The 26,912-nt window shown below is 34.4% G+C and overlaps 1 protein-coding gene across 1 annotated transcript in view; it reads right to left on the reverse strand.

Annotated features, from left to right (window-relative positions):
• Positions 1–6: 6 nt before the first annotated feature.
• LOC141300268 (guanine nucleotide exchange factor VAV3) overlaps positions 7–26,912 on the reverse strand; it is a 67,729-nt gene continuing 40,823 nt past the window's right edge. Inside the window, exons 18-24 of the mRNA XM_073830589.1 lie at positions 17,748–17,813; positions 17,166–17,200; positions 16,586–16,702; positions 15,018–15,105; positions 14,478–14,580; positions 6,206–6,357; positions 7–869 (exon numbers count right to left, since the gene is read on the reverse strand). Of these exons, the coding sequence (XP_073686690.1) occupies positions 825–869; positions 6,206–6,357; positions 14,478–14,580; positions 15,018–15,105; positions 16,586–16,702; positions 17,166–17,200; positions 17,748–17,813 (606 nt within the window). The 3' untranslated portion in view covers positions 7–824. The remainder of the gene's footprint in view (positions 870–6,205; positions 6,358–14,477; positions 14,581–15,017; positions 15,106–16,585; positions 16,703–17,165; positions 17,201–17,747; positions 17,814–26,912) is intronic.

A 26,912-nucleotide genomic window follows, 5' to 3' on the forward strand; every position in this document is an offset into this window, starting at 1 on the left:
CTAGCAAATGAGTATAAATCCCCCTCATTAGTTGTTCAAGAAGGCATTGCCTGCGCTATCTATCAGAATCCCTTCTGGATAGGGTGACACGATGCTTTCGGGGCCGTGGGCCCCTGCTGAAAAAGCTGTTTACAGGCCTGTCACCGCGATCCCTTTTGTTTCCTGTCAACGTCTCGCTGCGCATCTCCCCGACGATGCGGTAGCGTGCAAATCAGATAAACAGGGCGTGACAAGCCCACAATATATCTCAGGAGATAAGCGCGCGACGCACAAAACAAGCGGTCCTTCCTTTTAAGTGGAAATCTGAAAATAAGCGAGATTTCGCAGGATAGAAACAGGGAAGAGACAGCAATCAATTACCGCAGCCTACATGGCAGGAAGCTGTGATCTTAATCGGAGATGAATAGCTGGGTGGGATCGTGGGCCGTGTGTGAGAACACCTCCGGGGCAGCGCAGACACGGGGAGGGGGGCGTCATCAATAATAGTGCAGGTAAGGAGGACTCAGGCAAGGTCAGGACAAACATGTTTCCCCATGAGCAGACAACACTGAAATAGCTCACGGCGTAACCTCAGTCTGATTCCGTGCGCTCCATCTCAGGCCCGGATTCTCCGGCGACGCTCCATCCAGGCGGCCGGAAGGGTCTTTTTAAGATGCGGCCCGGGGTTGTGTTTGATAATCTGCTCCCTGAGAGACAGTCCTTCATCCATCAAACCCCACGCACGTCCTCCAGGATAGACAAACAAGACACAGAGAGAACGGGAGCACCGGCCACCAGTCTTTTTCCCTCCGTTTCCTTTCTCTTGTGCGCGGTCACTGAGCCGTTCACTCTTCGCCTTCTTCTACGTACGTGGAGGGGAACCAGCCCACCTGTGGATGAGACAGAACAGAAGGAATGAGTGATTAGAGGAGAAGGTTGCGGGGGGTATTACAGAGGATTTGCGTCACTTCATTGCCTGGATAACCTTGAGGATGCGCCTGCCGCAAGAGGAGGGGAGGAGGGTCGGAGAGGGATTGTTTAAGCCCTTCCAGTGGCTGCACATGGGCCTGAGCAATAATATCCAGCAGGAAAGTATGACAGAGCTGTTTTTCTTTCAACGGCCAAATCGGGGAGGGAGAGAGAGAGGAAGATGGAGCAAAAGGAATGGTGTTTGTTGCTTCCTGTGAAGCAACAGCTAAGCGTTGTTCCTTTTATGGTCTACTGTGGTTGAAATTGGTGTGACGCAAAACTTTGGGGTGTGAAAATTTTTGAGACAATGAGATTTCACTGTGGAGAGAAAACAAACAAGCTTCACAGATTTCTGTCATGCTACTTTGTGGACTTGTTTGACCATTATGTAAGAAATTTTAAGAGTGAAGTCTGTTAAATAAAAATGCAGAACAATGCAGCCAATTGAAACCATTTTTATATACATATATATATTATTAGTTTTTACTGATAGCAATAAAATAAAATAAAGTGGTATTAATATGTTTATTTAAATCACATAATTTATTTTTTGTATTTATTTTAAAATTATAACATTTTAAAATTATTATTTTATTACTTATATAATTATTGTTAAAATGTTTAATTATATATATATATATATATATATATATATATATATATATATATATTATTACATAATTTTTTTAAAGATCTTTTTCAGTGAATAGAAATAAAATACGGGAAAATAATAATAATAATAATAAATATATAAAAAATAATAAAAATATATATTTTTTATTAAATTAAAATTAAATAATCTTTATTCTATTATCAATAATAAAGTGATATTTCTGTTTTCTTAAATCATGTCTAATAATTTATTTTTTTAAATTTAATTACAAATGTTAAATTAATATTATTTTATTTATTATTTAATCATTGTTAAAAAAAAATAAATGATGATGATTTGTAAATTAAATTTTTCCATTAAATAATTATTGTTAGCTTTTTTAATTGATGATGATTATTATTATTAAATCTTTTTTTAAAGATAATTCTCAGTGAATATAAATAAAATATGGGTTCAGTTCTTACTGATACTAAAAATATGAAATAATATTACTGGCAAAAAAAGCAATATTATTAATAAAAATCCTATCTAATAATTGTTTTAAAATATTTAACAATTATTATTACAATTTTACATTTACATTATTTACTGGTAATAATTTTTAAATATTACATAATAGATTAATACATAATAATATTACATAATATTAAGTAATATTACTTGCTAAAAGCAATATTACTACTAATAAAGTGATATTGATATGTTAATTTAAATCATATATAATAATTCATTAATTTATTATTATTATTCAAATTATTATTAAATCTATTTTTAAAAGATAATTCTCAGTAAATATCAATAAAAGATGGATTCAGTTTTTACTGGTAATCATTAAAAAATATATTAAATAATATTACTTGGTAAAATCAATATTATTAATAAAATCATATTTAATATATTTTTTAATTATTAATAAAACATTAAATTATTATTATTTTATTATTTATTTATTGTTATAATTTCTAAATTAAATTCTATTATTATTATTATTATTATTAAATCTATTTTTTACAATAATTTCAGTGAACAGAAATAAAATATGGGTTCAGTTTTTACCGGTATAAAATTTTAAATATTACATAATATATTAATACATAATATTAAATAATATTACTTGCTAAAATCAATATTACTACTAATAAAGTGATATTGATATGTTTATTTAAATCGTATCTAATAATTAATAAAACAAATAAATTACTACTTTTTTATTATTATTTTATTATTTATTATTCATCATTGTTATTGTTCAATTATTGTTAAAATTATTATTATTAATATTATTATTATTATTATTATGATATTGTTTAAGTATTACTATTATTATTATTTTTCAGTAAATTATTCCTTAACATTTTTCTTCTTCCCAAAAAGAAAAAATGGAGGAAAAACATGACACCTATATAGCTTTATATAGCTTTCATGGAGCTTCATAAATTCATAAACACGAATGCGCGAATGGATGCAAAAAATACTGAACCTTCTTAAAGGCACTTCCAAGACTATAACAAGTCATTTTGCAAATTCAACAAAATCCTAGTAAGCTGGATACATTTTATATTGGTAACAATATTGCAATATATAATATAAATTCTGCATAATTTGCAAAAACAATGTAGAACACTGTACATCATAAGAACCAAACATTTACATTTGCAAGGTATAAAAATAGATGTACAAGATCAATGGTCCATTCTTATTGTTGAGCCTTGCAATTTGAGATTGAAAATACTATATCTTTGTGGAACTAGAATTTGGACCAATGTGATTTTAATTTAGATTGGACTGTCCATCACTATGCAACAAAAATAGAAACCAAGCATCCATCAAAACATCATTTCATACTGTTGACAATCACAGCTGGTTAGGACAAAATTTATCGTGTCACACCTCACTCACATACAGTACACAAGTGCAACACATGAGTACAAAAGATACAAAGGCAGTTGTGTCCATTTGAGAAGGATTCAGGGGAACTGTTCAAAGCACTGATCCCAAAATCTATTACTGGCATCCATAAAACAGCCCTGAACGTTTTATTCACTAAATTACACTTACAGCCTCCCTGATGAAACCATTATAAGACGGCTCAAGAGGCTCAAAAAAACATTTGACAGTTCGATGCGCTTTAAGTACAAATAAGCTTTCGGGCTCAGTATGAAATAATGCTGCTTAATTCGATAGCGATGCCACATTTTCTGTGCCGTTTCAGTTTTCTGTCATTCTTAGCAGGACGTGTGTCATCTCAGATCAGCGAAGAGAAGCGTGTTATGAACAGAGAGTATAAACAGACAGCACTTTCACATTTATTAAAGTAGGTGCTCGGTGACTGTGCACTGAAAGCACTTTCGATTTTAAAATAGACATTATTATATATTATATTGCTTTTAAATATTTAAATACATAAATTAAATCATTGAAATATAAGTTTACTAAACATTAAATATCTATTGAACTTCTATTGTAATGCAAATTATATTTAGAAATTAACTAGATGTACCAAAATGTGAAATATTTTATTTCATAATGCAATGCATTCCCTTTGACTGGTATGATTTTTGGTATTTTTTTAAAGCAGTCTCTTATGCTCACCAAGGCTGCATTTATTTAATTAAAATACTAAGCTGTAATATTATTAAATATACAATTCAAAAAAATATTTTTCTATTTTAATATATTTCATAATCTAATTTATTTTTGTGATGCAAAGCTGAATTTTCAGCATCATTACTATAGTCTTCAGTGTCACACGATCCATCAGTAATCATTCGATTCAGAATATTCTGATTTGGTGTTCGAGTAACATTTCTTGTTATTAGCCATGTTAAAAACAGTTGTGCTGCTTAATATTTTTGTGGAAACTGTGATAATAAATAGCTTGATCACTTTAATAAATAAAAAGTTTCAGAATTGATTTTAAATAAACATATTTTGTGACATTATAAAATGACTTTACTGTCACTTTGATCAATTTAATTCATCCTTGCTGAATACAAGTATTAAATTATTTTAATAATACATAATTAATGTTAGTGTATTAAATTACTGAATATGTAAATGTGTTTTTTTATATTTAGTTTTTAGATTTATTTATTTATTATTTTATTTTTTATTTAATTACACATGCAAAAAGTAATGCATTTTTTTTATAGGTGAAGATAATTTGTTGCCATAATTGTCCAAAAAGGGTTCGTACAGGTACTGTAAAATGAAAGGTCCAGGACTTCCAAGGACTTTTCGTGTACTAATTTTTTGATTTTCAAGGACTTCAATCAGAAATCTCACAATGTCTTTCAAGTTCTAAAATCATAAATAAAAAATTATTAATAAAAAATGCCAAAAATAAACTGCAACGGAATGGTTTACATTTGAAAATCTCCATATCACCCATCACTACATGTATTTTATAAATAATTACAAGTGATGTCGAAATTCTAAAATGATTTTTAATTCGATCTGGTTGTTGCTGGTGAATTGCTTGAAATGAATGATCAAAGTCACAAGTTTAAAAACAATCGGAGCAGTTCCGGCATAAATGACTCACTCTTGATTTAGTTCATCTATTCCTCTTTTCGCATGTTCAGCCATGTTTCCACAACTTTGTCAGTACTACTACTGGCTTAGCTTGCTAGTTTTGACATTAACTGAAATAAGCAAAAAAGGTGTGATGTTTTTTGAATTGTGTGAATTTTGTGTGAAAAGATATGTGCTTATTAAACAACAATTAACAATTGATTGATACATTTATTTTTTTAAGTAGACATTTTGCTCTCTATAGATATATTTTTCATGCCTGTAAGGCAAGTATACATAGAGTTTTGAAGTTTAGTGCTCAAGTTCACCGAGACTGAGGATTTTAAGAGCAAGTGACCACACCGCCACCTTCATCTATTAAATTGAGCTCCCATGTGAAGTTGCTACTACATATGTCTTTTAAATGAAAAGCCATATTTGAGGTCGATAAATAATATGTGAGCGTTTGGACGTCAAGCACTTTAAGCACCTTGTACGAACCCTGTACATACTATTTAAGCAGTTTATAATACGTAGTATGCAGTGAGCTAGTATGCATTCTATTAAATCTAGAAACGCACTTACGAAAAGAAGAGTTTCAAAGTTTTGTGCTCAAGTTCACAGAGACTGAGATGGCAGAAAGCGCAACCTGTTTGCTTTCATTATTTTACAAAAGCGCAACGTTTCGTTGTTATTCTGAGTGCAGTCTTTACAGATTTGAAAGATGTACTTTTATCTGTATGACCAAAAATGACAGAGTATTTTAAGAGCAAGTGATCACACCGCTGCCTCCATCTATTAGATTGAGCTCCCTTTTAGATGAAAAGCCATATTTGAGGTCGATGAATGATATGTGAGCGTTTGGACGTTCTGCCAGGTGTGCTATATTACCACATAGCGTAATACAATTTTGGTCAACCAAGCTTCTTCTCGTTGACTAATGGTTAGTCGATTATTAGGGGGCAGCCCTACTATTTTCAAGGGTTTTCCAGGCCTTAAATTTCAAAAAATCAAATACTTAAAGCACTTTAAGCACCTTGTACAAACCCTGTACATACTTTTTAAGCAGTTTATAATACGTAGTATGCAGTAAGCTAGTATGCATTCTATTAAATCTAGAAACACACTTACCCGTCCATTGACTTCACCCCTCCACCAGCCATTGGCTCCAGTTTTGCTGTAGATCTTCACCACATCGCCTTCCTGCAGAGACAGTTCCCGTGTGTCCCGAGAGCTGAAGTCGTAGCGGGCGATCGCCACACCCATCACCTTAGGAGTGAACACTGTAGAGACAAGAAAAAAGAGTGAACATTTAGCAGCCAACATGACAGGAAAATGAGAATCAGACAAAATCAACCAGACAAACAAAGAGAGGATGGATGCAGCGGAGTCAGGCTGTACAGTCTCCCTAAGGACTCTTGTAATCACTGCACTCCTTCATGTGTTTGCCTGCCTTAGCACATCCACTCTAAATAAATGATTCTCGTGAATCTGGGACGGGTCCAATCACAGCTGAAGTGGCTGTTTTGATTATGTCTCGAGATGTGTCAACAGCATAATCCGCTGGGTTAATTACATTTCAGACGACTTTTCCCTCAAAAACACATCGTGCTCCTTCTAGCAGCTCGCTGACGTTTTGTTGGACGCGTTTGGCGGTTCTTTCTAAATGCGGTGGGCCGAGGGAAATACGTGGTGGCGGATTCAAATGAGCCTTTGTTTTATCGGACTTCAGAGGCTCTGAGGACTTTGTGAACGGCAGCCAGAGAAGCTAGGCCTTCAGCCAGACGTGTGTTGATGAGATCCGCCTCGGTGCCAGGATGCTTTCTCTTCAGCTGTTTTAAAGCGAGCAAGACTTGTACAGACAGAGAACTGGCTGCCAGTTAGCTGCCGTCATGCTCAAAGCGAGAAGTTTGTAAAGGAGGGAGAGCGAGAGAAATGTCACAAAGTTAGCCCGACTCCTTCCTTTTCATCACGGCTCCCTTGACAAAAACCGCCCGTAATGACGGATCTAATAAGCTAACTGCCTGAAATGAGATAATGATGAGTCATATAGTCAGTCAGTCAGTGTTGTGCGGCTGACAAAGGACATATGGTGCATGCGGCTATGCGTTAGAGAAGATGATAGCGGCTGTGAGATGATCTATAAACAGACACGCACAATGAGATGGGAGGCGGGGTTAAACGCAGGAGGTGGTGTGTAAACATGGCAGCCTCAGATCTCCTGCGACCTTGACAAAACCACACCAATGGAGAAGAAAAGGTGTACCTGTACCTGACCAGAATGGGGCGGTAGAGGGGGGGACAAAGCTGTAGCCGGCGGGAGTTAGAAAAGATAGCCCGCAGAGCAGCGGGGCTGAGGTGGGCAGAGGCATGTGCGTGGTGGGGCGAGGCGGGGTGAGGTAGGGGTGCGGTAAGGGTAAAGAGAAGAAAAGCAAAGGGAAAAGCATGTAAGTCAAACGCAACATTTGCAAGCAAACAAAGCAGATTGTAAACAAATGCTAACTTCTTGCATCAAGACTTGCCTTCGCCTTGTTCAAACTGTCAGTTCAAATCTGATCATATTTAGCAAATTTGAAGATAAAGCTGCATGTTTAATCGTTAAAAGATCTGTGCTACGAGCATTCAAATGATCTCAGAATTACTGCAATGAAGGTTTATAAAAAGGTTTATGAAAATTACCCCATGATGTGAAATGACTTGCTTCTTTCAGACAAATACAATCTAAGTTGTATTTAAAAATGTCCTGGCTCTTCCGAGTTTTATATTCGCAGTGAATGGGTGTTGAGATTTTGAAGTCCAATAACGTACATCCATCCATCAAAAATAGTACTCCACACAGCTCCAGGGGACTAATAAATGCCTTCTGAAGCAAATCAGTGCGTTTGTGTAAGAAAAATATCCATATTTATTAAAGCCTCATTAAAGCCACGAGAAAGTGGTGTTCCAGCGCATGATGTAGGACGTAGGCGAGCAAAACAAAACACCGATCACAAATTAGAAGTACAAAACAAGGATTTGTAAAGGAAAAAGTCAGAGATTTTCGTTAAAAGCCAAGAGGAGACTGATTTTCCTTTGCTGTAAACAAAAGATGGTTCTCGCAAGACTAGCATATTCTTACGCTACATCTACGTCCTACGCCATCTGCTGGGACACCACTATATCATGAACGTGAGTATGACAGTTAGTGAAGCTAGAGGAGCCATGTGGAGCACTTTTTGTGATGGATGGATGCACTTTATTGGACTTCAAAATCTCAACACCCATTCACTGCCATTATAAATTTTGAAAGAGTCAGGATTTTCTTTTTTAAATTTAACTCTGATTGTATTCATGTTAAAGAAGAAAGTCATATGCACCTAGGATGGTTTGAGGGTGAGTAAATCATGGAGTAATCCCTTTAATGTATCAAAATACAGATTACGCCAGTAGGTGGAGACTAGTGTCTGTTAAAAATGCAATTGTGTGACTGTTAAAAATGAAACTGTCATTAAATCATTCATCCAGTAATAAAGTCTGTATGATTGAGTCACTGAAGTATTCATTCAAGAGATTCACTCAAAAATGATGATTCATCCAGTCACAAAGCAAGTGAAGTCTTTATGAGTGAGTCATTGGACCTTTCATTCAAATTGTTTTATTTATTTTTTTCGAGATCTCCATTTTTTCCCAAACTCTCTATTTTTACTCTATTAACAAAAAATAACATGAAACCTCTTTGAATTTTTAGACTGGTGGAGACGGCAGCAATAAGGTAATAAAGGGATGCCACGGTACACACAAATCTGATCTAAGCACATGGGATACACAATGAAGACATTCAATTATTTAGATCAAATTCCAATCGGAAACAGAAATAATCAGATTTGCACTGACAGTGTGACTAGCTTCTACATTTGTGCTGCTGCCTCATAAAACATAGCACTGCAGCGTGGTGACTACACATTGTCATGCTGTAAGACAACATCTGTATTGTTATGATGCTGTTATTGTTTTTTTAGGGCGTAGGCATACCAACACACCATCACAGCCATAAAAAACCACAACAGACATCCCAGAAAACGAAAGAGCACCATGGGACACACAAATTGTGACCCTGGATGACAAAACCAGTCTTAAGCTGCATGGGTTTATTTGTAGCAATAGCCAAAAATACATTGCATGGATCAAAATTATAGATGTTTTTATGGCAAAAGTCATTAGGAAGAACTTCTTTTGGACAACTTTAAAGGTGATTTTCTCAATATTTATATTTTTTTCCACCCTCAGATTCCAGATATTCAAATAGCTGTATCTCGAACAAATATAGTTATATCCTAACAAAACATACATCAATTGAAAGCTTATTTATTCATCTTGTATTCTGTGGTTCAGTGTCGCAATTAGATTTAAACACAGATACAGAAATATACAGATCTGAAATGACATTGTCAATGTAGCCTAAGTGATTCCCACCTGTTTTAGACAGTAGGACAGAATGTCAGTTCTGAAATATTTCTATTCATGTCCCGCTCCGCCGAGAGTTATCGGTAAGGTTTTGTGTTCACTAAAACTCCAGGAGTGTCTGTGCTCAACTGTGGCAGTGAAGCGAGTTCCCCTCACCATCTGATGCTCCATCTGACCGACTCGGCCCAGAGCGTCACGGACCCCCAGCGTGTCAGCAACACAATATGTTCGAAGCCAGCCAAAGCAATATGGTACACAGTGTAACTAACAACACGTCAATGAACATTGAACAATCTGATGATTGGGAGTGCGTATGGAGCATCAGACTCAACCATTTTGTTCCTGGCCTGCTTTTTATGAATCTGAATGTTTGCGGTTTGTCTAACTTAAACATAAAAACGTTCCTCAGTTATTTATTTAAAAGCATAGTTTAGCCAAAAAATAATTCTGTTATTAATCACTCACCCTCATTTCGTTAATGGCAGGAGACACAGAAGAAAATAATGTTGAATAAAGTTTTTTTTGTTTTCTAGCTTTATTAAATTACAGCTAAACCACTGATATCACATGGACTATTTTAAGTTCTTACTATGTTTCTGGGTCTGGGAACATTTCAGTTACATTGCTGTCTATGCAAGGTCAGAAAGCGCCAGATTTCATTGAAATGTTTTAATTTGAAGTGCTTCAAATAACTTGAATGAAGGTCTTACGAGTTTGGACCGACATGAGGGTGAATAATTAATGAACGAATTTTCATTTAAGAGTGAACTACCCCAAAATAAACTAGTGATAAATAAAAAAAATAGCATAGAAAGTATGAATTAAAGGAAGTTCACTTCCAGAACAGAAATGTACAGATAATGTACTCACCTCCTTGTCATCCAAGATGTTCATGCCTTTCTTTTCGTCAGTCGTAAAGAATTTTTTTTTTGTTGAGGAAAACATTTCAGGATTTCTCTCCATATAATAGAATTCGATGGTGCCCACGAGTTTGAACGTCCAAAATGCAGTTTAAATGCAGCTTCAATGTGCTCTAAATGATCCCAAGTCGAGGATGAAGGGTCTTATCTAGTGAAACGAATGGTTATTTTCTGAGAAAATTGACAATTTATATACATTTTAACCTCAAATGCTAATTTTTTCTGGCGCTGCATGAACTCCGGTTGTATTCCGGTTCAAGCCAGTTAGGGTATGGCGAAAAACTTTGATCTTATTTTCTCCTCCAACTTCAAAATCACCCTACATCACTGCAGAAGTACCAACCCAGTGATTACAAAGTGAACATCCAAAGAAGATCAAACACCTTTTACAAAAAAATGGTAAAACAGCGATGTATGATTTCAACATACCCTAACTGTCTTGAACTGGAATACATGCAGAACTAGACACGTTGAACATTTGAGTTCAATAAAATAGAAAAATTGTAAATTTATTAGAATAAAAACAATGGTTTTGCTAGATAAGACCCATCTTCCTTGGCTGGGATCCTTTGATCCTTTGGCACCATAGAAGTCCACTATATGGAGAGAAATCCTGAAATGTTTTCCTGAAAAAAAAACGTAATTTCTTTACGACTGAAGAAAGAAAGACATGAAAATCTTGGATGACAAGGAACTGAGTAAATTCTCTTTAAATTTGTGTTCTGGAAGTGAACTAATCCTTTAAAAAATCATTTAAGACAGTTTAGTTTTTTTTCTTTGAAACAATGTGGACTATGGAACATTCACAGTAAGATATAAAAACAGATTAAGAATATAAAATAAGTCCATTATTGATTTTAAAAAGAAATACATTCTCAACTTCCTCTTTAACTTCTCCCTCTCTCTTGTCTGTTCAACTCTGACTGGGTTCAGAAGCATCTCATGTCTTTCTTAAACATCTGTTCAAAGTTTTGAAGGGACAGCCCTAGCCGAGGCTAACCGAGCTCATGAATTTATGCAGGAGCACATGCTGTGCGTCTCCAAAAGGCCTTGTCTCCGACCACTATCCAACCTGTGATGTCCGAGCCGCTGACGGGCATTTGAGATTCCACCCACGTCACTCTAGGAAAGCCAAACTCCCGTCCGCCCACTATTTTTGCAAACTCTGCGACGGCTCAAACCTCCACGTCGTTATCCATAACGTAAATATTCAGGGTTATGGATTTGCCGTCCAACCCGCGTGCCTCGCTTCACATTCGATGGAATATAAGTAGAAACGCATCCTAGCTGACAGCATCTCCAGCGCTTCCAGGATATAAATAAATATGAGGAAGGAAGGGGCAACCATCAGGCAATTTGTTCTCCCTTCACCTGCGAATTAAAGCCACGATTATTTCTGTGTCTGACAAGAACAATGGAGGTCACACTGTACTATTTCCGTTTTTTTTTTTTTTCTTGCTGCATGCTGCCTATGCAGGTTTAAGTTACCAGTTACCTCGTGTAGAGGTTTACCTGAAAGACTTGTGTGCCTCTGGTGGCCGTCTTAAAAACAATTGCATTGAATTTGCATTTATTCCCACATGAGCTGAAGCTGAGATGTAAAAAGAGCAAAAAGAAGCTGTGCTGCATGGGAATGGACCTTGGGGGTGAGAGGAGAAAAACAGCAGCATTGCATGCTTGTAGATCATTCTTTGGACTGAGTTGTTGTTAAAGCATTGAGGTGTTTGAGTGACGTCCCCCCAGCTTCTCAATCTGCCGGCATTTCCCAATTGCGACGAGACCCTCGCTGTGACATATGGAGCTACAATAAAATCTCATCTAAGCGCTGATTGCAATGTGCCATAAACTCTCAGATCAGGCTGTAAGCACAGCTCAGTAGTTCAGGGTTTACTAATAGCCCACGTTTGAGGTTTTTAACTCGTTCCTCTAACACAGCTGGAAAACAACACAGATGTCTAAGGTGTTTTCAAAATCACAAAGCCGTGAATAGACAGAAGGTCTCTAAAATGTGTTCGACCAGAAATGCAAATCCTGACTTGAACACTGCAAGCATGTGAATCCAGCATGAATGCATGCTTTTTATTTGTGCTATATATCATTCATAATTCAGTCAAATCAATTTAAATTCAAAAAATGTATAGAAGAAATTAAAATGCAAATAAATACAAATTAATATATAAATAATTATACTACTGTATAAGTTAATGGTAATATTATGAAATATTACAAAATGAAAAATTAATCTATTCTTGTATAAAATGGTAATTATTACTGAGATGGCAATGATACATTTATTTGATAAATGATTATTTGATGAATATAAATATATATTTAATTTATTATTCACTAAAAATTAATAATGCAAAAAATAAAAATATAAATAAATATGCATACTACTGTTCAAAATTTCTGTAAGAATTTTCACTTATTTGATTAAAAATGCATTAAAAATGGTAATATTGTGAAATATTATTACAATTTAAAAATATATATATAATAAAAAAAAAGTGAATTATTCCTGTGATGGCAATGCTAATGTTTTTGATAAATTATTATTTGATGAATAGAAAAATATATTTAATTTATAATTCACTAAAATAAATTCAAATTAACATAATTCAGAAATTAAAAGAAATTAAAACAACCCAAATAAATAAAAATAATTATGTTCAAAGTTTCAGTAAGAGCCATTTATTTATTTATTTGATCAAAAATATTGTAAAATATTACTACAATTGAAAAACTTTATTATATTCTCTCTCTCTCTCTCTCTCTCTCTCTCTCTCTCTCTCTCTCTCTCTCTCTCTCTATATATATATATATATATATATATATATATATATATATATATTTCATTTACAATTCACTAAAATAGATTAAAATAATTCATATAAGAAACTAAAATAATGCAAATAAAAATAATTATATCAATAATAACTGTTCAAAAGTTTAGTAAGAGTCAGTAAGAATTTTCAATTATTTATTCAAAAACACAGGGAAAAAATGGTAATATTGTAAAATATTATTACAATAATAAACAAGTTTTATTTTATTCTTATATATAATTTGAATTATTGCTGTGGTGGCAATTATATTTTTTATGAAGGATTATTTGACGAAAAGATAAATATATATACTTGATTTATAGTTCACTAAAACACATAAGAAATTCTAGTAATTCATATAAGAAATTAAAATAAATAAATATTTTATAAATTATTACATAAATCATTATGTTCAAAAGTTCAGTAAGAATTTTCATTTATTTGAACAAAAATAAAATTAAATAGTAATATTGTGAAATATTATTACAATATTATAATATATATATATATATATATATATATATATATACATACTTTTTTTTTTATATATATAATTGTAATTTTTCCTGTGGATGGCAAAGGCTACATTTTTTGATGAATAAAATATTCAAAATTCGAAATTACAGAAATCTGAAACAGACTTTGCAATAATTTACCTTTACTTTTGATGAATTAAATGCATTCTTTCTAAATAAAAGTATCGATTTCTTTAAAAAAAAATCTTACTGATCCCAAATCTTCAAACTATATATATTTACATAAATGGAAATGAAAAAAAAAAAACCTACATTAAATTATGTTTTAGGCTGTATACTCATATATAACACAGTTTGAAAATATACCTTCCGGTTTCGAAAAAAACACTAAGAGAAATCATATTCCCAAACATCAAGACACCTGAGAACACGTGTGACAATTTTTGTCTCAAATGCGCATCAAAGAGCTCATAGACTTCCAATGAGCAAACACTGCTGCCATAGCAACCGCCCTGGTGACCATAGCTACTGTCCATCCCAACAACGTCAAATGTTTTGAACTATTGAACACAAAATCAAGATCATCATGAATCACTGTTTACACTCCAAAGAAGATTTAACAAACATCCCGAGGCTTTTGTGTTAAATAGAACAAGCGTACGTTCCTGGGTTGTTTGCGTGAATCTGAAACTAGCAATCTGTGTTTTTGTTAGCATGGGCGTCTGTGCACAGTACGTACTGTTGGCTCCATTCTCCGGCTCTCGGTAGGCGAACTGCAGCGTGGTATCAAGTGTCCTGAATCCTTCCCGCAGAGAGTGATGTTTGTAATACTCGATCAGCTCCTGCATTAAACACACACATACGCTCGACGTGATGTCAGCTCGCATAAAAGGGTAAATATCTACAGCCATTAAAAGGGAGAATAAAAAATAAATATACCAACGGATTCAATATGACTCCAGCATTCGCAATCCAATAATGTTATTTAACTGGCATTTGCCAGATCGAATCTAAAAGCGCTCTAAAAAAGAAGCTGACAAAAGACATTTGATTTTTCTACTGAATAGAGACATTAAGCAGCGTGATTTCCTAATGCCCTTTAGAAAGCAAACAGATGACAAAACAAAAGGGATTGCAGAAATGATACAAAGAGATTCCAAACGTAATAAGCCGCTATAATGCAAACATTTATCCTTATTGTGCCAACCTTAAAAACAGGAGCGTAACATTTACTTTTCACTCTATATGATAAAGACGCTTTAATAAAAGTTGGACTTACTAAAATGCTTCTGAACTTCCTGTTTTCCGCAATGTGGAACAATCCCTCCTTTGTTAAGATCTTGATGTGTTTCACGTCGTTGTTGTACCTGTGGGCCATGAATAAATGATGAGAGTAATTTTCTGGTGATCATTGCGATCGATGCTGCCTATCCCCTATGGGAAGCTGCCATAGTAATGCATGGGGCAAAGAGCTCTTCATGCAGGGAGAAGGGGTCGATAGCGAGGGGTGGGGCGTATCCATTAGTCCTTGGATTAAAAGTTACGAGCTCACATTTTTTAGAGAAAAAAGCACACAGGACCAACTAAAAACAAGAATTCGCTGAAAAAAATGCCATCTCACGGGGCAGCTTTTGTCTTTTGGCCTTGCGCTCGAACACAATGTCAGTGCATTAACAGGAAAAAAAACGATGCATTAAGAGCCGAGAATTGAACTTATTTTGTAAGCTTCTGAAAGGCAGTACTAAATAAAAAATAAGATAAAGAAAAATAAAGAAAAAATAAGAAAAATGTACATATACTCATTCTGTTCAAAAGTTTTCACCCACAGGCTCTTAATGCATCGTGTTTCTTTCTGAAGCATCAGTGATCGTTCGAACCTTGTGTAATAGTTGTATATGAGTCCCTCAGTTGTCCTCAGTGTGAAAAGATGGATCTCAAAATCATACAGTCATTGTTGGAAACGGTTAAAATAGACAAAAATGCCAAAAAAAAACCAAAGAATTTGTGGGACCTGAAGGACTTTTCTGAAGAACAGCAGGCAGTTAACTGTTCAGGACAAACAAGGGGTCCATGAACAACTATCACTAAACAAAAAAAATACCCAACACTGCTGTGGATCATCCAGGTTACAAAACTGTATCAAGAATCAAGTGCCATTTTTATCAGTTTTATACATTTTTAATTTTTTTTATAAATCTGGACCACAAAACCACTTATAAGGGTAATTGTTTTTTTTATACATCAGCAGATTTATACCTGAATGCAGAATAAATAATATTTTCCATTGATGTATGGTTTGTTATGAAAGAACAATATTTGGCTGAGATACAACTATTTGAAAATCTGGAATCTGAGGGTGCAAAAAAATGTAAATACTGAGAAAATTGTCTTTAAATTAAGTTCTTAGCAATGTGTATTACTAATCAAAAATTACGTTTTGATATATTTATGGTAGGAAATTTACAAAATATCTTCATGGAACATGATCTTTACTCAATATCCTAATGATTTTTGGCATAAAATAAACTCATTTTAACCCACACAGTGTTCTTTTGGATATTGCTACAAATATACCCATCCTACTTAAGTTTTGTGGTCCAGGGTCACATAAGTAAACATCTTTTATGTGAAATATCTCATTCAGGTCACTAAATAAAAATATGACATGCATCTGTTATTTTGTTAAAATAATTACCATTTTGCAGATTCTGCAAGGTGTATGTAAACTTTTGACTTGAACGGTATATTTTTAAATTAATAATATTGTTGTGGGTGGAGACTTTTTACTAATTATTTGTTGTTTCTAAATTATAGAGTAAAATAACTAGATGTGCTGTTTTAACTCACTTGATGCTGATGGCATATTCGGTAAACTCTCGGCTTCTGTGACGGACCAGATATGTGCTGCTCCTCTTGTTGAGTAGCGCTGCCTCTGCCTGCAGCCTCTCCATCGGGCCTGCGAACCTAAATGAAAGGTCAAAGGTCAGAGGTGAAGGCTTGATGGGCAATATATGAGATTAATATCTAACAGGGCAATAGTGCTGACCTGTGGTTGCACCCAAAATGTCACATGCATTACATGTATCAAAGAGAATGGGATTTGTCCACATGATAAAAAAAATATCAAAATATTTATATTATTATGATATCTCAGATTATTTTTAAACAAAAAATTATAAATAGAGAAACCTAAAAATATAGTAGATCACACTCCCAGAACAAAAATGTCCTAGTCATCCCCAATGTCATCCAAGATGTTCATGTCTTTCTTTCTTCAGACGAAAAGAAATTAAGGTTTTTGAGGAAAACATTCCAGATTTTTCCCCATATGGTGAACTTAAAGACATGAACTTCTTGGATGACATAGGGGTAGGTAATAAACATTAAAAAACTTTGATTAGTCTAGTTGTGAGAATAAAGATCGTACCAAAGCTGAGAAGTGTAGTCAACAGGTTTGGGTACCTAGAAAAAATAAGAAGGTTGGGAAACAGAATTAAATAAAGAAAGTAGAGCACACATATGCGCTTTTGTTCTTGAAATTCCATTCAACCTGATTTTCAAATAGTATTTTTAACTCGCAGCTCAAGTCTAGGACACTACAGCTCATATTAGCAATCTTTACAATCTGCCCCAGTTACTGTATCGTTTTACAACCACAACTGGTTTTCTAAAAGCACTCATAAAGATAACCCAGCATATATTTTCTTAAAACGTCTTGTACGTAATTATGCTTGTAAATCATCTTGCAAATAATTGCAGGGCATGTGGACAGAATGTGATAACATGCTTTTTACAAGATAAACCAGTGTTGCAGTAAACAAACACACAATCACCCACAATGCATCTGTCATTTAAAAACAGCCCTGAAGTGGTGCTTGCATACCTAAACCATTTGAAAACAACAGGCACACAAGGACAAGTCTACCTTGCCTTGATCATTTTTGTTTTTGTTTGGCAGAGAATAAAGAATCATTTTAGCATTATAATATAATCTGGTATTTGTACTCACACATGGGCAAGGCTTCACTGCATCGCTTGGAAAGAAGCCAACCTCCTTAGTTGCCAGGACTTTACCCTGAAACCATAGCAGATAATTACATTACGTTCAGCTGGGCAACTCCTCCTCAATAATTCAGTAACAATTAGTACTTAACACGACACGCTACAAATTTACAGCAGACAGTTCATCAGAGCTGAAAAAAGTCAGAGGAGAATACAGGAGCAATACAAGGAAAATGATGGAAAAAAAAATAACGCATCCAATAGACTGTTTATAAAATATGTACAGAATATTTTTTTTTTTTTTCATTTTATTTATTAATTTTTTCACCCAAAAATGAAAATTTGCTGAAAATTTTCACCCTGAGGCAATCTGAGATGTAAATGAGTTTGTTTCTTCATCAGAACTAATGTGGGGAAATGTAGCATTACATCACTTGCTCACCAATGGATCCTCAGAAGTAAATGGGTGCCGTAAGAATGAGAGTCCAAACAGCTGATAATAACTGTTTAATTCACTTATTGTCTTGCTTATGGATTATTGTGATGTTTTTTTTTTCAGGTTTTTAAACTCTCATTAGGACGGCACCCATTCACCGCATAGGATCAGTTGATGAGCAAGTGATGTAATGCTTAATTTCTCCAAATTTGTTCTGATGAAGAATCAAACTCATATTGGATGCTCTAAGGGTGAGCACATTTCAGAGCAAATATTCTTTTAAAATTAAGAATATTTTTATTATTTTAAAAAATATAAAATACATAATACATTAAGACAGAAGATGTTGCAAATAGCATGCGACGGATCCTCTGCAGTGAATGGGTGCCTTCAGAATAAGAGTCGAAACAGCTGAACATCACAATAATTCACACAAACTCAGTCCATCACTTAATGTCTTACTTATGGATTATTGCAATGTTTTTATCATCTTTTTAAACTGTCAATCTGACGGCACCCATTCACCGCAGAGGATCAGTTGGTGAGCAAATGATGTAATGCTAAATTTTTCCAAATTTGTTTAGATGAAGACTTCAAACTCATCTAGGATGGCCTGAGGGTGAGTAAATTTTCAGCAAATTTTCATTTTTGGGTGAATTATCCCTTTGAATGATATGAAATTTAAGGTAATACATTAAGATAGTAGATGTTAACATGCACATGCAAATGCAAATAGCATGCGACGGATCCTCTGCAGTGAATGGGTGCCTTCAGAATGAGAGTCCAAACAGCTGATAAAAACATCACAATAATCCACAAGACTCCAGTCCATCACTTAACGTCTTGCTTATGGATTATTGCAATGTTTTTGTCCGCTTTTTAAGCTGTCATTCTGACGGCACCCATTCACTGCAGAGCAGACGTCGGTGAGCAAATGATGTAATGCTAAAATTCTCCAAATTTGTTCTGATGAAGACTCCAAACTTATCTTGGATGGCCTAAGCGTGAGTACATTTTCAGCAAATATTTATTTTTGGGTGAATTATTCCTTTAGATAATATTAAATTGAAGGCAATACATTAAGAGAGAAGATGTTATCATGCATTTGCAAATGCAATAGCATACGACAAGGTCTGTGGTATTAAAATATTATTTTTTCCCCATCACGTTTTTTCCATCATCACATAGATATAATGGGAAAAAAAATATATATATATATATATATATATATATATATATATATTTTTTTTTTTTTTTTTTTTTTGATACCAGAGGCCTTGCATGTTGCAAGTTCTAAAAAATAATAAAAAAGAAAAAGAAGATTTCAAATTCAATTTTTTTTTGTCTGCTGGTTGGCTGGTTTTAGCTGGTCAGCAGGCTGGTTTTAGAGGGGTTTTGGCCACTTTCACAGCCTGGCCAGGCTGGTAAGGCTGGTCTTAGCTGGTCAGGCTGGGAGACCACTAGCTAAAACCAGCCTTAGGAGACCAGCTAATTCCAGCTACTTCCAGCTTAAACCAACTAAGTCCAGCCAACCAGCCTAGGCTGGTTTTAGTTGTTTTTTCAGCAGGGTTGTGTAATGTTTCATACTGAGACAAAGTTAAAACAATTTAGCAATTATATTTCTTGTACATACACATATTTTGGATGGGATTAATTGCGATTAATCATTGCCCAGCACTACCTGAGACAAAGTTAAAACATTTTTGTCTCATTTGTGTAACGTTTCATACTCTTAAGGAGGCGCACCTGAGACAAAGTTGAAACAATTGAGCTATTATGTTTCTTGAACTATGAAAGTGAATCTTCTGAGCACTAAAATGTTCTTCTGGGATAGGACACAAAAGCCCATGCAGTCCATCTCCATGCCCACTCTTCTCGCTCTGGTTATTTACGCTCGCCAAGGCAATGAGGAAACCAGCCAATGATTGTCCAGACAGCCAGAGAATTGCCAAAGCCTGGCACACACTCGAATGCCCCTACATCCCTCTCCATCAGACGGGTCCAGCTGTCCAGGACGCTTCTCCACAGCCCTGTTTTAACATGTTAATCTCGTTCTGCCTCATTGTAAGACCGCCGTCCGCTGCAGGCTCCGACCGCCCAGCTGTCCCGTGCACCCGGAAGTTGTCTGATTTATTCAATTTGAACTCATGCAAAATTACACCGCCCGTGTCACCTGAGACCTCATAATATCCAGCGTCCCGCGGCAGCTCCGGACGGAGCAAAGGACGATCAGAGCCCTCGTAGCCGTGGTAACCCGGAGACAATTATTGCCGCTCTGGTGCCTAGACAAACGCAATCACTCACTGTAATTTCATTTGGGCCTTTGCTTGCCATCTGTTTGATCTAACAGGGTTATGAGTTTAATCATTATTAGGCCCTTATCTGAGCAACAACCCATAGTGGGGCGGCATCGTGAGTGCTGATAAAATGTCAATGCACTAAATGCATTGGGGTGGGAGCTGGACGGGTGTGCTTAAGGATCCACTTACAAATCAAATTTGTTTAAGGAAAATGTAGATGAAAGAGAAATGCATTTTCTACGTCTCCCTGGAAGACCGTCTGAGAAAGATTTGAGCATTACTGGCACTTTGGGACGGAGAACCATCAATTGTTGTTATATCAGCGACAGCTGTATCGAAAGTTTTATTTCTAGAAGCAGCTGTAACAAAATTATTTGTCAATTAGATATACCCGCAGATTTACAGTTTAATAAGCTTGAGCTTACTTGCTGAGCAGATACTACTCTCAAACGATTAATCGCAATTAATCGCATTCAAGATTAAAGTTTTTGCTTATATATATATGTGTGTACTGTGTATATTTATTATGCATATATACACACATGCAGTATATATTTTGCATGTATATATTTAAATTCATATAATTTAAATAATATATAAATATATTTAATATATAAACATAATTTTTTTTTAAATATATACATGCATGTGTGTATTTATATATACAGTACATAATAAATATACACAGGACACACACATATATTATAACTTTTATAATAAAATTTTTATTTTGGATACGATTAATCACGATTAATCGTTTAATCGCAGCATTACTCAGGTGTGCCTCCTTAAGAGTATGAAACATTACACAAATGAGACAAAATGAAAAAATTTGAAAGCTGAAATCTACTTTTGACATCTTAATTTTGACATTTTTTATTTTTTTATTTTTTGTAGAATTTGATATCTGAAATCTATTTTTGACATCTTAATTTTTTTTTATTATTATTATTATTTGTAGAATTTAGAATCTGAAATTTATTTTTGACATCTTTATTTTTATTTTTTTTTTTATTATTTGCAGAATTTGAAATCTGAAATCAATTTTTTGACATCTTACATTTTTATTTTTATCTATTTATTTTTTAATTATTTGTAGAATTTGATTATAAACTATTTTTGACATCTTAATTTTCTTTATTTTTTTAAATTATTTGTAGAACCTGGAATCTGAAATATAATTTTGACATCTTAATTTCTTTTTCATTTTTTATTATTTGTAGAATTTGAAATCTGAAAACTACTTTTGACATCTTCATTTTTTTTATTATTTGTAGAACCTGAAATCTATTTTTGACATTTTAATTTTTTTTTACTTTTTTTATTTGTAGAATTTGAAATCTGAAATCTATTTTTGACATCATAGTAGCTTTTTTAATTTTTTTATTATTTGTAAAATTTGACATCTGAAATCTATTTTTGGTATATTTTATATTTATTTTTTTCATTTTTTTAATTATTTGTAGAACTTGAAATCTGAAATCTATTTCTGACATAATTTTTTTTTTTACTTTTTTATTATTTGTAGAATTTGACATCTGAAATCTATTTTCGACATCTTCTATATTTATTTTTCTTTTTTTTATTATTTGTAGTACCTGAAATCTAAAAACTATTTTTGACATCTTAATTTTTTTTTTTTTTTTTTTTTGTAGAATTTGAAATCTGAAATCTATTTCTGACAACTTCATTTTTAATGTTATTTATTTATGTTTAATTATATCATCTGCGGCATGCTAGTTACTTTCACTTTCTCATACTGAGCAACTAATGGATAAAAAATAAAATAAAAATATAGCTGCAAGCAGCAATTAACGGGGTTCGAGTATTTAAGGCCTTTATGGCTTCTATACCGTTAGTGTGTTGGCCAACATGAAATATATGGCTGACACCAGAACATATCCATTATGAAGAATTCAATCACAAACAGAAACATACACAGAAATGAAATGGTTAAACTATTATGTTCATTAAGCATGATTACACACACAGACAGATGCACACATATTTTGTTGCACATAAGAGATTTGTACAATAAATGATAAGTGACAACATGCTTAAAACTTGTGTTTTTAAGATTTGATATATCATTGTCATGTTTCACTGTAATCATAATCATGTGTAATTGTCAAATATGATATATCTGTATAAATTAAGTTTTAAACTTTGGCTAAATTTGATTTGAAAAGTAATATCAGTGATTTAGTATCATTTACATATAAATTCACAACTATATAAAGCCATTAAACCATAGAAAGCACTGTTCTGGTAAATCTGTATGTGTAAGCCCATTAGTGGTATTCTACTGCCATCTAGTGGCTATAGTTGTAATTTTGTTGAAATAGAGGTTCATTGTTTTAAGCTTTATAACTATTAATTTGCCTTTTATTGCCCAGTGTCCATAAACATATGCTTGTTTTGAATCATATGATGCATGATTTTACTTAAGTTTGTGAATTTTTTCTTTCTTTTAGTATTTGTAGACTTTTAGGTACACTAGATGAAAACCATACTATGAAAATGCCCTGTTATAGCTGTCCAAATGCAAATGTTCAACTTTTTTTTGATAATTACTGACCAAGAGAGTCTGGAGAATTGTACTGCAGTGATTGTATTGACTATGGGCTGAAAACCCAGGACGAGTTCACCAAAGTATGTTTTTTAAATTATCTCACGTATTAAAAGAACAGTTTGATTGACAACAGTGGTCCTAGAGGCAAAGTTGTTCAGAATGAGGAGATGTATCATATGATATGAAGATATAGTGTATATGTGAATATTTGGACGTTTCATTGGGTTTTTAGTTCTTTATACAATAGAAATATCATGTTTTTGACACCTTTTTAACTGTTATAGCGCCACCTATTGTCTAATCTTCATGAAACTTTGCATGCTTATTAAGAGTCATGGGGTACACGTTGTCACCAATTTTCGTAAAGTTTTGAGTTTTTGTTTAGGTTCTATAGCCTTTTGAGTGTATGTGGCAACGCCGCTTTTGTAAATGACCCTGTTATAGCCCACCAAAGTACAAAATTCCACATTTTTTTGATAATTATTGATCTAGAGAGTCCAGAGAATATTACTGCAGTGGTTTGATCGAGATCGGGCGAAAAACCTAGGACTAGTTCGCAAAAGTAGGTTTTTAACATATTTGTGAATAATTAATGAACGGTTTGATTGACAGCAATGGTTCTTGAGGCAAATTTTCTTGGCATGAGGAGAGCTGTCAAATGATATGCATATTGTGTGGATGTGTGAAACGTCACGCGATAACAAAGCCAAAAAATCTCGTTAGCGCCAACTAGTGGCCGATTTCTTTCAAAATTCTTACAGACCTTTAGGGCCGTGAGTCGAACATGCCCACCGAGTTTGGTTCCGATTGACCTCCGTTAACCTTGTTAAATAGGTGCTCAAACTTCATTGGCCAATGGCGGTCATGTTTTTTGAGATACGCCAATATCCTCATAGACACTTGTGCCCCTTTGGTCCAAGTCACTGCATACCAATTTTCAAGTCGATCGGACTAACAGCTGTATATTTATAGTCAATAATATGTTTTTTCCGATTTATAGCGCCACCAAGTGTTCAAGCTCCGCATTTTTTTTGATTTGACCAAGGATCGAGCTTATACACATGTGTATCGAGTTTGGTGAAGATATCTCATTCCGTTCAAAAGTTATAGCCATTTTAGTAAAAGTGGCCCCTCACTTTCGAACGTTTTGGTGGCCCTTTGCGACCGTGAGTGAAAAATTCAACTTTTTTTTGATAATTATTGATATTCAGTGTCCAGAAAATATTCCTGCACTGGTTTGGTTCCGATCGGGCGAAAAACCTAGGACTAGTTCGCAAAAGTAGGTTTTGGACATAACTCAAGTTTATGGGAAAACGGGGCCTCCGGGACCCCAAATCACAGATGAGTATTTGACAATTGCCTAGACCCAGGGATTCCAAAAATGTAAATTTTTTGAGTCTACGACACACGGTTTGGGAGTTATGGTCACTTTCGCGTTTTTGGTCGCTGTAGCGCCACCTATGGTCCGATTGGGCTGATTCTTTGTGAGGTTCTCCTCGATTTTTGCTCTATCATCTGACCAAGTTTCAAGTCTCTAGCACTTACGGTTTGGGCTGCACGTTCAGTTTTACGGCAGAAAAATAATAATAATAATAATAAATATAGCTGCAAGCAGCAATTAACGGGGTTCGAGTATTTAAGGCCTTTATGGCTTCTACACTGGTAGGGTGTAGGCCAACATGAAATTGATGGCGGACACCAGAACATATCCATGATGAAGAGTACACTCACAAACAGAAACTTACATTGAAATGAAATGGTTAAACTGTTATGTTCATTAAGCATGATCACACACAGACAGATGCACACATATTTTGTTGCACATAAGAGATTTGTATAATAAATAAGTAACAAAATGCTTAAAACTTGCGTTTTTAAGATTTGATATATCATTGTCATGTTTCACTGTAATCATAATCATGTGTAATTGTCAAACATGATATATCTGTATAAATTAAGTTTTAAACTTTGGCTAAATGTGATTTGAAAAGTTATAACAGTGATTTAGTATCACTAACATATAAATTCAAAACTACATAAAGCCATTAAACCCTACAAAGCACTGTTCTATTAACATGTGTAAGCCCATTAGTGGTATTCTACTGCCATCTAGTGGCTATAGTTGTAATTTTATTGAAATAGAGGTACATTGTTTGTAAGCTTTATAACTATTAAATTGCCTTTTTTTGCCCAGTGTCCATAAACATATGCTTGTTTTGAATCATATGATTCATAATTTTACTTAGGTTTGTGAATTTTTGTTTTATTTTAGTATTTGTAGACTTTAATCTACACTAGATAAAAAACATATTATGAAATGGCTCTGTTATAGCTGTCCAAATGCAAATCTTCAACATTTTTTTGATAATTATTGACTAAGAGAGTCTGGAGAATTGTACTGCACTGATTTTATTGAGTATGGGTTGAAAACCCAGGACGAGTTCATCAAAGTATGTTTTTATATTTATTTCACGTATTAAAAGAACAGTTTGATTGACAACATTGGTCCAAGAGGCAAAGTTGTTCAGAATGAGGAGATCTATCATGTGATATGAAGATATAGTGTATATGTGAAGATATTGACGTTTAATTGGGTTTTTAGGTCTATATTCAATAGAAATATCATGTTTTTGACACCTTTTTAACTGTTATAGCGCCACCTATGGTCTGATCGTCATGAATCTTTGCATGCTTGTTGAGGGTCACCTGCTACATGTTGACACCCATTTTTGTAAAGTTTTGAGTTTTTGTTTAGTTTTAATAGGCTTTTGAGTATGTGTGGTCACACCCCCTTTTCTAAATTGGGCCATTATAGCCAACCAAAGGACAAAATTCAACATTTTTTTGATAATTATTGATCTAGACAGTCCAGAGAATATTACTGCAGTGGTTTGATCCAGATCGGGCGAAAAACCTAGGACTAGTTCGCAAAAGTAGGTTTTTAACAAATGTGTGAATAATTAATGAATGATTTGATTGACAGCAATGGTTCTTGAAGCAATTTTTCTCGGCATGAGGAGATCTATCAAATGATATGCATATTGTGTGGATGTGTGAAACGCCGCGCGATTACAGAGCCAAAAAACTCGTTAGCGCCAACTAGTGGCCGATTTCTTTCAAAATTCTTGCAGACCTTTAGGGCCGTGAGTCGAACATGCTCACCGAGTTTCGTTCTGATTGACCTCCGTTAACCTTGTCAAATAGGTGCTCAAACTTCAATTGCCAATGGCGGCCATGTTTTTTGAGATACGCCAATGTCCTCATAGATACTTGTGGCCCTTTGGCCCAAGACACTGCATACCAATTTTCAAGTCGATCGGACTAACGGCTGTGTATTTATAGCTGTTTATATGTCTTCTCCGCCTTATAGCGCCACCAAGTGGACAAGCTCCGCAATTTTTTTGATTTGACCAAAGATTCAGCTTATACACGTGTGTGTCGAGTTTGGTGAAGATATCTCATTCCATTCAAAAGTTATAGCCATTTTAGTAAAAGTGGCCCGTCACTTTCGAACGTTTTTGTGGCCCTTTGCGACCGTGAGTCAAAAGTTCAACTTTTTTTTGATAATTATTGATATTCAGTGTCCAGAGAATATTTATGCACTGGTTTGGTTCCGATCGGGCGAAAAACCTAGGACTAGTTCGCAAAAGTAGGTTTTGGACAAATTTCAAAATGGCGGAAAAATTTGCATACCGGAAATGAAATCGGAGATAGCCATTTTGTTTTGATTGAGCCAAGGATTCCAGTGATATAAGACACTTGAGTCTAGGACAAACGGTTTAGGAGTTATGATAGGTTTCGCGTTTCTGTTCGCTATAGCGCCACCTATGGTCCGATTGGGCTGATTCTTTGTGAGGTTCTCCT

The sequence above is a fragment of the Garra rufa genome, chromosome 24 (genome assembly GCF_049309525.1).
Source record: "Garra rufa chromosome 24, GarRuf1.0, whole genome shotgun sequence".
Classification (NCBI taxonomy): domain Eukaryota; kingdom Metazoa; phylum Chordata; class Actinopteri; order Cypriniformes; family Cyprinidae; genus Garra; species Garra rufa.